The 12,700-nt window shown below is 48.3% G+C and overlaps 2 protein-coding genes across 3 annotated transcripts in view; both read right to left on the bottom strand.

Annotated features, from left to right (window-relative positions):
• The window catches only part of LOC122382934 (solute carrier family 23 member 1-like), a 20,790-nt gene extending 16,310 nt beyond the window's left edge, over positions 1-4,480 (bottom strand). Inside the window, exons 1-5 of the mRNA XM_043368904.1 lie at positions 4,171-4,480; positions 2,193-2,242; positions 1,374-1,571; positions 644-801; positions 85-290 (exon numbers count right to left, since the gene is read on the bottom strand). Coding sequence (XP_043224839.1) covers positions 85-290; positions 644-801; positions 1,374-1,571; positions 2,193-2,228 — 598 coding nt within the window. The 5' untranslated portion in view covers positions 2,229-2,242; positions 4,171-4,480. The remainder of the gene's footprint in view (positions 1-84; positions 291-643; positions 802-1,373; positions 1,572-2,192; positions 2,243-4,170) is intronic.
• Positions 4,481-5,037: 557 nt separating this feature from the next.
• On the bottom strand, positions 5,038-10,223 carry LOC122382933 (ubiquinone biosynthesis protein COQ4 homolog, mitochondrial-like). Of its 2 annotated transcripts, none has more exons than XM_043368901.1 (7): positions 10,077-10,223; positions 8,225-8,519; positions 7,901-7,997; positions 7,571-7,673; positions 7,087-7,216; positions 6,503-6,596; positions 5,038-6,149 (listed from the first exon to the last, which is right to left on the bottom strand). In XM_043368901.1, the coding sequence occupies exons 2-7, from the start codon at positions 8,475-8,477 to the stop codon at positions 5,897-5,899; spliced, it is 930 nt and encodes a 309-aa protein (XP_043224836.1). In that variant the 5' UTR covers positions 8,478-8,519; positions 10,077-10,223; the 3' UTR covers positions 5,038-5,896. The 2 variants fall into 2 exon arrangements, with proteins under 2 accessions (XP_043224836.1, XP_043224837.1); XM_043368902.1 differs by lacking the exon at positions 10,077-10,223 and adding an exon at positions 9,887-9,936.
• Positions 10,224-12,700: the final 2,477 nt, after the last annotated feature.

Raw genomic sequence — 12,700 nt, 5'->3', positions numbered from 1 at the left:
TCATGCGGCTTTCTCCAAACAAGCAGTCTCCCGTCACGAAATCAACCACACTTCAGACAGCCCGAACGACCACTCAGCACCCACCTCCGAACGAGAGTATGATCTGGAACAGGGACGACACGGCGATGGCGCCCTGCACCTCCCTCATGCGCGACATCCACAGCTCCTGCTTCTCGTCATCGGAAAGCAGCGCCACGGCGTCCGGGTTGGGGCACTTCCACTCCGGCAGGCTGAGCAGTGTGAACGTCGGCGTCAGGAAGGAAAAGTTGCCGCCCTGCACGATCGATAACCTGTGGAGAACGCCACGGATGTGTTAGATTCAGATATCGGTAGCCAGTAACGTGGAACAGGTTATGCTTCGGTACAGTTAGGTTGTATGCGTCTTTGTTCGATGAGCACCTCTTTACGAATGTCCTTTATTGATTTTATCCAGATATAATTCATTAAATGTTCAACATGCATGGCGATGAAAGGACGAAACTTCGAGGCATGGACAGCAGTGAGTTCATGATTCCCGAACGCCAACTATTTCCCATGAATGAAGGTAAAAAGACGCGAAAAGACCAGGAGAACGATGTGTGGACTAAGGTGGTGTTATTGAGCACATAAGTGCCGCCGTCTGGGAGCTGACCCAATCTCTCACCTGACGCCGAAGGTGACCTGCAGCAGGGTGACGATCCCGGAGACGAAGAGGATGGTGCCGATGACGTAGCCGCGCGCCGGGTCACTCTCCTCCATACACATGGCGGGTGTGACGATCAGAGGGATGGACACCGTACTACCGAACATTGTCAGGTATTGCTGAAAACGAGAGGAGTGAAGACTAGGGTCAGTGGGCACGGGGCAGCATATTGCTGTCGTGAGTAGGGCAACGTTTAAAAGATCGTAACTTCTCTTTGATAGGTCACAATTATTGGCCGGCGACAAAAGCCTGACTCGGGAATCGCCGCAAAATGAAAGTACCAAAAATATATGCCAGCTTGATTCCACTAATGATTATCTAGCAATGAATTATCATTTATCAGACATCTGTCTGAAACTTTGCCTATTGAATTCCAAAGCAATGAGACCAGCTTGATCGAGTGAGTTTCTCATAAAAAATCTGGAAGGACGAACTGGTCTGTTCTACTGAGCTACCTACAGTCACCACAGCTGCTAAAAATAACCCTTGGTACGGGATTTTCCACCGCAATCATATGTGACGTGAATGTCAGCCGGCAAATCCTAGTGTCGTAGGCCGTAACATGCATCGAAAGAATATGCATGGTAACTCCAACGCGTCACAAGACACCACCCCGCCTAGCTCGGCCCACTGGCAGCCTATAACGTTCTCAGCCTTTCCACCATCCTGCCAGTCGCTTACAGGGCCGCACCTGAAACCCGAGCACTATGCAGTAGTACCAGGGAGGCGTGTCGTCCACCTCATACAGCATCTCGGGCCGCGGCACGTAGTTGTCGTCCTTGGGCCCGGCACCGCCGGCGGCGGCCGGGCCGTCAGCTGCCACGCGCTGCCGCAGCTCAATGGAGGCATCGCCGTGGTGGTGCGAGCCGTTGGTAGGCTTCGGAGGCAGCTGCGGAAAGGAGGAAAGGTGAAAGGGGCAGGATCAGCCGCTGTGCTAGCGAACTTTTAAAAGCACTTATGAAAAGCACTGCAACACTGTCGTAATGTGAACGATTCGTAAGGTCTATGAGAGAAAATGTATGACCCACAAGACTTCCTAACTTTCCAACTGCATTCCAAACTTTGCCGTTTCATGCTTCAAACTCTCGTCGGAGAATGAAGCAATGTTTAACTAATTGGCAAAGCCAGAATGTTTATTGATACAATCCTGACTTTACCCCTATTAAATAATGCCGTAACTTTATCGATGTAGGGATCGATTCGTGAATTTATCGCAGGCTCACCAAACAACTGGGAACTAAAAAACGGTGAATTGGCACAATAACCGCAAGAGCCTCAGTCCCATGAGGAAAGTCCTATAAACTTAGGCATAGAATCTTACAAAGACAGGCATAACATTTTTCACTACACGAGCCCGACCTTGAGCAATGATTCACGAGTAAGCCGTATGCAAGGTTAGGTTTCACCGGCGACCGGTATGCACTGTCAGGCGTCATTTGTGGCAAGCAGAAATCCCGGCCGATTTGACCGAGTTTTCAGAAATACATCAATGACAGACGACTGTATTTACCTCGTCCTCGGTTATATCCAAAGCGGCGTTATCCATAGCGGAGGCGGGGGCTGAAAAAAGGCGAGTACCGTGATAAGACGGGTCATGTGACTATGGGTCCAATAGTGGGAAATGCCACATGATCCCAACTATTAGCTACAAGGGAGAAATAGGGACGACATGGTAACTCAGCGCCATGCAGCGAAGGGTGGTGAGGCAAAGGCCGCACTAGAAGGACAATACGGTTTGACAACAGTATGTCAGAGGGTTGGGCCAGGCATGTAACATTCCTGCACAAAACAGACAAGAGGGCAGGCAGACCACATGGATAAAATGTATGAGCGTGACGTCAAATGATGGATCGAATAGCTGACTTCTTAAAAGTTCAGAACACTCTGGTCAAACAGGATACAAGACAAAAGAGAGATGAAAGGTCTTAAGTCAACCTAAACGAAACAAACATGCGGTGCCGTTCATTACTTCATACCGCAAAGCAGTGAAAACAGTATTTGGTCACGTTTAACCCTCACAGCACGTTCTCAAAACGGTGTGCACGAGCACTGCACGGGCCCAGACAGGGAGCAGTGGTCACGGCCGGCGGCCCGTGCACGATGCACGGCCAAATCACGGCCCGTGCACGATACAGTCACGGCCAGCGTGCAATAGTCACGGCCCGTGTACAATCATATGACTAACAATACGGCTCAGGGCCAAACGGTAGGCGTTTCCGGAGGACGAAGCTGTACTTCGCGTAGTCGTGTCGTGGTTGGAACTGGGACTTGAGTTCCTGTTTACTATCCACATCGGGCAGACAGGATACCAGCGATTGCACCAAATGATGATAATCGGTCGCCACTGATTTAGCCCGACCAAGCACTGGGAAGCGACGACTGCTAAAAGAATAGGTGACTATCAACCTCGTGGGGGTGACAACACGTTTCAGTGAGTAGGATACTAAAAGCTATGCGACAAGAACCCGTGGGCATGAGCTATTTCTATAAAGGAGTAGGTATCTCATGTTGTGCCCTCATGTCATCATAAGTCAAGTTTGAAGCGAACAGATGACTATTTCAGAAACGTGCCATTCAAATAGTGTGTGCATTCATACCCAAATTTCCATTCACAGAAACAATCGAAAGCCAAAGACATTGTTTGGTAATCACTTACCGGGACGACATGACCTCGTGACGGACACGGAATCTTTGACTAGAGCGGTAGCGTTTCCGTATTGTTCCCGTGGTGTGTATGAGGTCGGAGTTCGAGGTCGGGAGGGTGGCGGGCTGAAGGTCGAAATACGTGATCGGAATAAAACGGACGCATCAAGAGGGGGAGAAACTCAGATAGAGAAAGTGACATGGCTGCAAGAGAGGGCACAGAGGGTGCAAGAGGGTAAGGCATCACGATACCTGGTAGAATTAATACCCCTAGGCATTTGAACGTAAGGTCAAAGTCGTGATTCGAGACTTCCCATTTGACGAACAATGTAATAGACTAAAAAGTAAAAAGTACAGTTGTCGGTTCGGTTCTAGCCTTTTGATTGGAAGGATGAAGCACGAGACGCGACGATCCGCCCAGCCCAACTTGTTTACGAAGCTTTTTTACGCAGTTCGCAGTTCAGGGCCACCGTCCCATCGGGAAACCAGGGACAACTGGAAGGGTTCTAAAGGCAAAGCGTTGAATCATCCGAGCATTAGGCACGCTCATAGCAAAAGACACGTTCAACTCCACAATAACCACATCAACATAAAATCGTTAGCATATGAACCATGACACACTCGACTACCAAACTGTTACCTGCTACCTATTCCTCTACCTTTTACACTGTTGGCTTGACCTCTATCCACACGGACACCTGGGGTGCACATGACCGATTGACACAGCTGTTTAAACAGCAGTTGCGACTGGCGATACACAAAAGTACTCCGTCTATAGGATGCTAACGACGGCCTTTGTCAGGCTTTGCCAGCTGTAGTTATCACAGCTGCCCCCTTTGACTTACTGATTGAATAACGCTAAACCCCGGACGAAACCGAAACAGGTGCCGCCTCTAACGCACTTTTTTCGTTTCTTCAACGATCCACAGCCCGACCAGAATCGTCTTCTCACACCAACACTAAACACATGTCCCTATGTCACCAGTGGTTGCTGGACACAGCGTACATCCACACGCACTTTCTCCGACTGCGGCGGCCCACTCACTGCGCGCCGGGCTGTCGACTGGCGGCTCGCACCGCGCTCACGCGGGCTCCGCCAGCGGCCGGCGCCGCCGCGGGGCACGCTCGAGAAGCGACGCGTTGCCGCGGGACTGTGCCGTCAGTGAGGGTGAAAGCCGCAGTCGCAGCGCGATGCGTCGAATTTGGACGAGCGCGCATACACCGGCGCGGTGAGACGAGCACATAAATGAGGGGTGCTGATTCTGCAGTGGCGTTCGTTTTTGTGTGGGCGGTATTGTGCGCCTTATTCGAGAAATAATAACTTCCAGCTAGCAAAATATCAAACAAAAAATGTCAAAAAGGATCGAGTATTTCCTACAGCTTACGCCAACAATCATTTTTGGGAACCTGCTTTGACCTGGGTTCGAGTTGACCATGACTCCAATGACTATGTCAACGTTTGGTAGGTCATCTACCACTGGTTGCTTTTCACCACTAAATGAATCTCAACATTGCGTTCCGTGATTAAATGACCTCCAAAACATTGGTCGCAAAAAACTACTCTTGGTGACCTGCAGTGATCTGACCTTGACTCGGTCGTCTCATGGTCTCGCAATACCTTTACCGGTTACCGAGGTGACTACTGCGGACGGTACCTAGATATGAAATGAGCAGGTAAAGGATTAGGCCAAATAACTGCATACACGTCAGCATGGTATTGCGAAAACGTATATTGTATCGAAAGGAGTCCTAATTCTAGTCGATTTAGGTATATAACGTATCTAAAACAAGTCGAAGCGAGTTATAGCGTTGGTCTTTATTCACAACTTTGAAGAGCAACAAAAGTCGTGAAGCCGTGAATCGCACTTAATGTATGAGCCAGCACAATCAAATTGTTGCTACGCCCCCACGGGCTTATGCACCAACGGCAATAAGAAGACGAAAGGTTTCACGAAAAACAACAGTATTTTGACATGACTGAATGTTTAAGAATAACAGGTGTCAGACATAACATGACCGATTCCCATAAAAATATAAAACTTGTGTTGGCAAAATGAAGCTTAGGATATTGTGTTGGTTGTTTAAAACGCAAACATTTCCGACCTATGTATTATTCATTTTAAACGGGGGAGTAATCAAAATAACTGAAACTCGTGAGCTGCATGACTGTCCTTGGCTCAACAATAAAGTATTGCGAGACGACTTTTTTGACAACTCGAAACACCCTTCCTTCATTCTAAGACTGTCGTAAAGGAACTGCAGCATCCGTTTTCACATATATCACTGATGCTACTATAGCTCCGATATTTGATCGTGAAAGTGTAATTGTGATGCGACTTAAAAATACTCACTAACAAGCATATCATCACTGGCAACAATATCATCACTTGACCGTCTGTGTGTGTGGAGGGGGGGGGGGGGAGACGCGAATATAAGCTCACGCATCATCAAAGAGCCGCTTGCTGATTAAACCTTCCCCACTTAAGCACCTCCCCTTCACCCCACCTCCCCACTACATCGGCCAAAGCACCCTCGCACTACCCCGCCCACCGAGGCCTGGGGCCCGTCACCTCAGTGGGTGGACGCGGCGGGCTCTGGCGGCGCGGGCTCTGGCGGCGCGGGCTCCGACGGCGCCTCTGTCGCCGGCTGCTGCTTCTGTGCCGTGCGGAGGAGGTCGGGGGGCGGCGGCACACCGAGCTCCTGGCGCAGCTCGGCCAGTGGCTGCTCCCAGCGCCGCTCCCAGTACACCGAGAGCAGGAAGCGCGCGTCGCGGCCGGCCCGCAGAGCCCAGGGCAGACACTCGGTACGGAACCGCTGACGATGTCTGGGGGGGGGGGGCAGAGTTGTCAGAGGTCAGAGGGGTCAGTGGAGGGGTTCAGTGGACAGTTAGAGGTCAGAGGAACAGAGGAGGGCCAGAAGTAAGACTAGAGAACAGGGGTGGGCAGCTAAAAGGTCGGGGCAAGTTTCAAAGGGTCAGGAGAGTTTCAAAGGTCACGAGGTCAAAGGACAATGAAGGTAGGATCAGATTTGTGGATGGCCAGAAGCTGTGAGGCAACAATACCAATAAATTTAAATTTATGCGACAATATACGATAAACGACCACATGATCTCGTAATAGCCAGGCATAGATGCCAGTAGTCTCACGGCAATGGTCGTCAATAAATGTTCCAACTCACTTTGGTTTGAGTCTGAGGGGCGCCAGTAGGCCACCTCCGACGCACATGGGCAGACCGGTCTGCAGACCTTCCACCCATTTCACAGTGACCTCGCCTGTGGGCACAGGGCGGAGAGGGCGGCTCCGTTACAGACGGCCATCCCGTCAACACAGTCGGACACGCGCGTCTCGCGCAAAGATCATTAGGATTTAGGGGGCCACAACAGTTAAGTTTATGGAGCGTAAGACTCAATAGTCCATATACCACGTCGTAATAAGATCACTAGCAATTACCGCGGTCCATATACAGGCCATGTAGCTCACGCGCGCTCAAACAGCTCGAACCGAGCAAAACAACTTGCCACAACAGTTCGCCAACCCAGCAAAACGTCCTCACAGCTGATCAGGTGAAGCGATTCTCACAGCAATCGACATTGAACGCATGGACGTGAGAACTTCACCTTTCCCAATTGCTGCAAACAGATTACATTTTTTTTCGCGTCGTTACACTCACGATTTTCTACGAGCGCTATGCCTACTCCAAATTGATTAAACACGGGTCGGATGTGCTCCGAGTCTCCGACCCGCGCCCCTCTGCTGTCGTACCGAGCAGGTTGGTCGGCATGCCGAGCAGGGTGTGCACCAGGTCGTGCGACTCGCGGTACCGCTGCATCACGTACGCCTGCTCGGCGTCGTCCACGAATCGCACCGGGTCGCGGCTGTCCGGTGTCACTTTCTGACGGCATGGGGAGAAGTTATGTGATGACAGCAGCACTATGGGGAGGGAGAGGTCATATTTTGTCGGTGGGGAGTGACGTCACGTTCTGCTCAGCAACACATTTTCCATCACATTATGCATCACTTTTTGGCAGCGGTGATCCATGAAATCGTTTTCTTTTTTCCTTTACTGGTGGTGATAACAAAATCATCCAATACAGTTATACTTAACACTACCTCTGGCACCGCCCATTATACTCTAACCGTTACCGACTTTTACGCCCCATAGCGCGCCTAGAAAGCAAAAATTGATGCTCTATTCGTTGATAGTCAGGCCCCCCCCCATGCCACTCTGGCTTTCCCAGGGACCGACCTGTTGCTCCAGGAAGCGGATGTACTCCCGGCCCAGGGTGCCGTCCGGCAGACGCGAGAGTGCAGCCAGGTCCACCGTGCCCGAGTTGATGATCGGTCGATCCCTGTAAAATAGGCACTATGCTACATATAGACAATCACAGACCGAATACGTGTACCTACAGCTACAGGAGACACTGATCTACAAACTGACGCTGTTGCAGGCTGCCAGCTGAAGTTGTTTGCATCAGGTAACACCTGATAAAAAAAAACAGTAAATTACATGCCATGTTTATAATGTTATTGTACAAATCACAGCAATAAATTAAAGTGATGAATATTGAATACATACTTAAGTATTTCTCTGCCCTCTGGGTGCTGCTGCATTTTGCTTAGCAGACATGGCAGAACTAGAGCTCCTGTTGTCTCTCCCGAAACAGCAACCATATCTGAAATAAAATGGTTTCACAGCTTCGCAAATAATTGGTGGCAAGCAAAAGAAGCTAAAAGATGATTGGCTTGGTAGGTAAGTGGTATCTAAGAAATGTTGCACGCTTTTACCAAATGGTTAATGAAAATTGTTCTTAAGTAATACCAAGCACACTGTGAATGTATAAAAAGCATTGACATGTTTAGACAAAAAAGTAAAACAAATCACGTAGCGTTGCATAATTACCAGCTCTAGTTGGATCTAGTAATCCAACAACAGATGATCCAAGGCCCAAAATCACTTTTTGAGCAAATGATGTCGGAACATGTGAAGGGTACAGATCGAAATTCGGTTCAGCGTCCTCTGCCTCTCCCAAACTGTCATGCTGGGGGCTTTCGTCCTGATGGTTTAATCTTGTGATCTGATGCTGGGCACTGCATTTTCGTTTTGATCTGAGACACCTGAACCCTCTTAGACATACCACTCTTCCATTAAGCATGCTCTGCAATCAAACTATTACTGAGCTCCTCAGTAATTTCACCTGAAATGCAATGCAATGATTAGTTTGGTACATGTAGGTTATTAGTTCACAGCTTTGATTTAAACCAAACCATGGTGGGCCTCTCAGCTAACTTTGGCCACACCACACCAGGTTATCTCGAAAACTAAGACAGCTTAAGATGCGGTCATTTCCCACTTTTGCACTCTTTTAAAGCTGAAGAAATTCACAAAACAAAATCATGAAAAGAAAGAACACATCCTTCTAAGGTAGAAAAGTGAGATCACACATAGATACTTATGATACTTTTTACCCAAAACATTTATAAGTTGCACCCAACCACTCATTGAGTCAGGTAAAGTTATGTGGTATATAAGTAGATTTAGGTTGTAAATTAGGTTGTACGTAAATCTGAAAAAGTTGAAGAACGAGCTCTGGGCGCAGTACGTTCAGTCCAAGAATGCCATTGATGATTGACCTAGCACGCTTCAAGCGAGCCAAGAACAAGCTAAGAGGGCTAACAAGGAGACTGAGGAGAGACTACGAACTGGACGTGACTGCAAGGATCAAGGATGACCCAAAGAAGTTCTGGAAGTATACCAATTCAAGGACGAAAACAAGGCCAGGGGTAGGCGACTTGAAGGATGACAACGGGGTTTTGGCCACTAATGACGGCGAGAAGGCATTCATGCTGAACAAGTTCTTTTCAAGTGTCTACACGGAAGAGGACCTTGCCACATTTTCCCTCACACCAGTCCCCTGTGGAGAAACCCAGCTCGACAGGATCGTCATCACAGACGAACTGGTACTGGGCAAGTTAAAGAAGCTCAAGACGTCTAGCTCACCTGGCCCAAACGGCCTACACCCAAGGATTCTTCGGGAAACCGCACGATCGATCGCGTCACCACTCGCAGATGTTTTTCGAAAGTCATTGGCATGTGGGAGACTCTCCCAGTAAAAAATACCATTAGAAATTACCAAATGGTTCCAAATGGGAAAAACCATTTGACTTATTGAACACTTTTCCAAATGGTTCCAAAGAGGTTCCATTTGAAATGTGTCCAATTGGCCACCAATTGGTACCAATTGGAACCATTTCATGACCATTTGAAATGTATCCAATTGGTCACCAATTGGTACCAATTGGACACATTTCAAATGGTCATGAAATGGTTCCAATTGGTACCAATTGGTGGCCAATTGGACACATTTCAAATGGAACCTCTTTGGAACCATTTGGAAAAGTGTTCAATAAGTCAAATGGTTTTTCCCATTTCAGTCGGTGACACACCAGGGAAATAAGCTAAAATTAAAGCGCTCTATTTATTGCTCCCGCTACTTCACCGCCTCCCATAGGGTCCTGTGTTGAGCTGGTGTCGAGGCTCTAAAAATGACGTCGATTTTTGTACCCTTCTCACGAAAACCGCTCGGACCGCCTGGAAACTAATTGTTCCGCTCTAAAAATTTCATGGTCGATGGGAAAATGAACGAGGAAAAGATTGGTCCTGAAATAATTATGAACTCCCTGTAGAACATATCGAAATATGGCTGCAAACTAGGAGCATGTCAAAATCGACAAAACAATACAAATAAACTTACCAGGATTTTTTTATTTTCCATGCATCTGTATATGAAATCAGTCAGTTTTTTGGAAAGATCATCTTCTGTTTAATAAATAATTTCACAAATGCAATCGAGAAAAAAAAACGTTTCTGTTGTGACAGCAGTTTTGACGTCTGTCAAACTAGCAGCGAGCAGCGAGCAGCGAGTCCAGCAGCGAGAAACGGGCCATCCCGATTTAGCTGAAATTTGGTTCACAGAGCCTTCTCAGCACGCTGATTCCGAAAATCATGGTCTCTAGGGTGGAAATATTGACCGTTCTCGAGATAGAACCCTCTAAAGTTCTTACCACCCATGACCGGGCCATCCCGATTTGGCTGAAAATTGGCTCACAGAGCCTTCTCAGCACGCTGATTCCGAAAATCATGGTCTCTAGGGTGGAAATATTGACCGTTCTCGAGATAGAACCCTCTAAAGTTCTTACCACCCATGACCGGGCCATCCCGATTTGGCTGAAAATTGGCTCACAGAGCCTTCTCAGCACGCTGATTCCGAAAATCATGGTCTCTAGGGTGGAAATATTGACCGTTCTCGAGATAGAAGTAGAACCCTCTAAAGTTCTTACCATCCATGACCGGGCCATCCCGATTTGGCTGAAAATTGGCTCACAGAGCCTTCTCAGCACGCTGATTCCGAAAATCATGGTCTCTAGGGTGGAAATATTGACCGTTCTCGAGATAGAACCCTCTAAAGTTCTTACCATCCATGACCGGGCCATCCCGATTTGGCTGAAAATTGGCTCACAGAGCCTTCTCAGCACGCTGATTCCGAAAATCATGGTCTCTAGGGTGGAAATATTGACCGTTCTCGAGATAGAACCCTCTAAAGTTCTTACCACCCATGACCGGGCCATCCCGATTTGGCTGAAAATTGGCTCACAGAGCCTTCTCAGCACGCTGATTCCGAAAATCATGGTCTCTAGGGTGGAAATATTGACCGTTCTCGAGATAGAACCCTCTAAAGTTCTTACCACCCATGACCGGGCCATCCCGATTTGGCTGAAAATTGGCTCACAGAGCCTTCTCAGCACGCTGATTCCGAAAATCATGGTCTCTAGGGTGGAAATATTGACCGTTCTCGAGATAGAACCCTCTTAAGTTCTTACCATCCATGACCGGGCCATCCCGATTTGGCTGAAAATTGGCTCACAGAGCCTTCTCAGCACGCTGATTCCGAAAATCATGGTCTCTAGGGTGGAAATATTGACCGTTCTCGAGATAGAACCCTCTAAAGTTCTTACCATCCATGACCGGGCCATCCCGATTTGGCTGAAAATTGGCTCACAGAGCCTTCTCAGCACGCTGATTCCGAAAATCATGGTCTCTAGGGTGGAAATATTGACCATTCTCGAGATAGAACCCTCTAAAGTTCTTACCATCCATGACCGGGCCATCCCGATTTGGCTGAAAATTGGCTCACAGAGCCTTCGCAGCACGCTGATTCCGAAAATCATGGTCTCTAGGGTGGAAATATTGACCGTTCTCGAGATAGAACCCTCTAAGGTTCTTTCTATCCATGACCGGGCCATCCCGATTTGGCTGAAAATTGGCTCACAGAGCCTTCTCAGCACGCTGATTCCGAAAATCATGGTCTCTAGGGTGGAAATATTGACCGTTCTCGAGATAGAACCCTCTAAAGTTCTTACCACCCATGACCGGGCCATCCCGATTTGGCTGAAAATTGGCTCACAGAGCCTTCTCAGCACGGTGATTCCGAAAATCATGGTCTCTAGGGTGGAAATATCGACCGTTCTCGAGATAGAACCCTCTAAAGTTCTTACCATCCATGACCGGGCCATCCCGATTTGGCTGAAAATTGGCTCACAGAGCCTTCTCAGCACGCTGATTCCGAAAATCATGGTCTCTAGGGTGGAAATATTGACCGTTCTCGAGATAGAACCCTCTAAAGTTCTTACCATCCATGAACGGGCCATCCCGATTTGGCTGAAAATTGGCTCACAGAGCCTTCTCAGCACGCTGATTCCGAAAATCATGGTCTCTAGGGTGGAAATATTGACCATTCTCGAGATAGAACCCTCTAAAGTTCTTACCATCCATGACCGGGCCATCCCGATTTGGCTGAAAATTGGCTCACAGAGCCTTCTCAGCACGCTGATTCCGAAAATCATGGTCTCTAGGGTGGAAATATTGACCGTTCTCGAGATAGAACCCTCTAAAGTTCTTACCACCCATGACCGGGCCATCCCGATTTGGCTGAAAATTGGCTCACAGAGCCTTCTCAGCACGCTGATTCCGAAAATCATGGTCTCTAGGGTGGAAATATTGACCGTTCTCGAGAGAGAACCCTCTAAAATTCTTACCATCCATGACCAGGCCATCCCGATTTGGCTGAAAATTGGCTCACAGAGCCTTCTCAGCACGCTGATTCCGAAAATCATGGTCTCGAGGGTGGAAATATTGACTGTTCTCGAGATAGAACCCTCGCAGCGAGTCCAGCAGCGAGAAACGGGCCATCCCGATTTAGCTGAAATTTGGCTCACAGAGCCTTCTCAGCACGCTGATTCCGAAAATCATGGTCTCTAGGGTGGAAATATTGACCGTTCTCGAGATAGAACCCTCTAAAGTTCTTACCACCCATGACCG

Source organism: Amphibalanus amphitrite, unplaced genomic scaffold (genome assembly GCF_019059575.1).
Source record: "Amphibalanus amphitrite isolate SeventyFive unplaced genomic scaffold, NRLGWU_Aamphi_draft 000150F_arrow, whole genome shotgun sequence".
Classification (NCBI taxonomy): Eukaryota; Metazoa; Arthropoda; class Thecostraca; order Balanomorpha; family Balanidae; genus Amphibalanus; species Amphibalanus amphitrite.
This window is presented reverse-complemented; position numbering and strand designations above follow the sequence as displayed.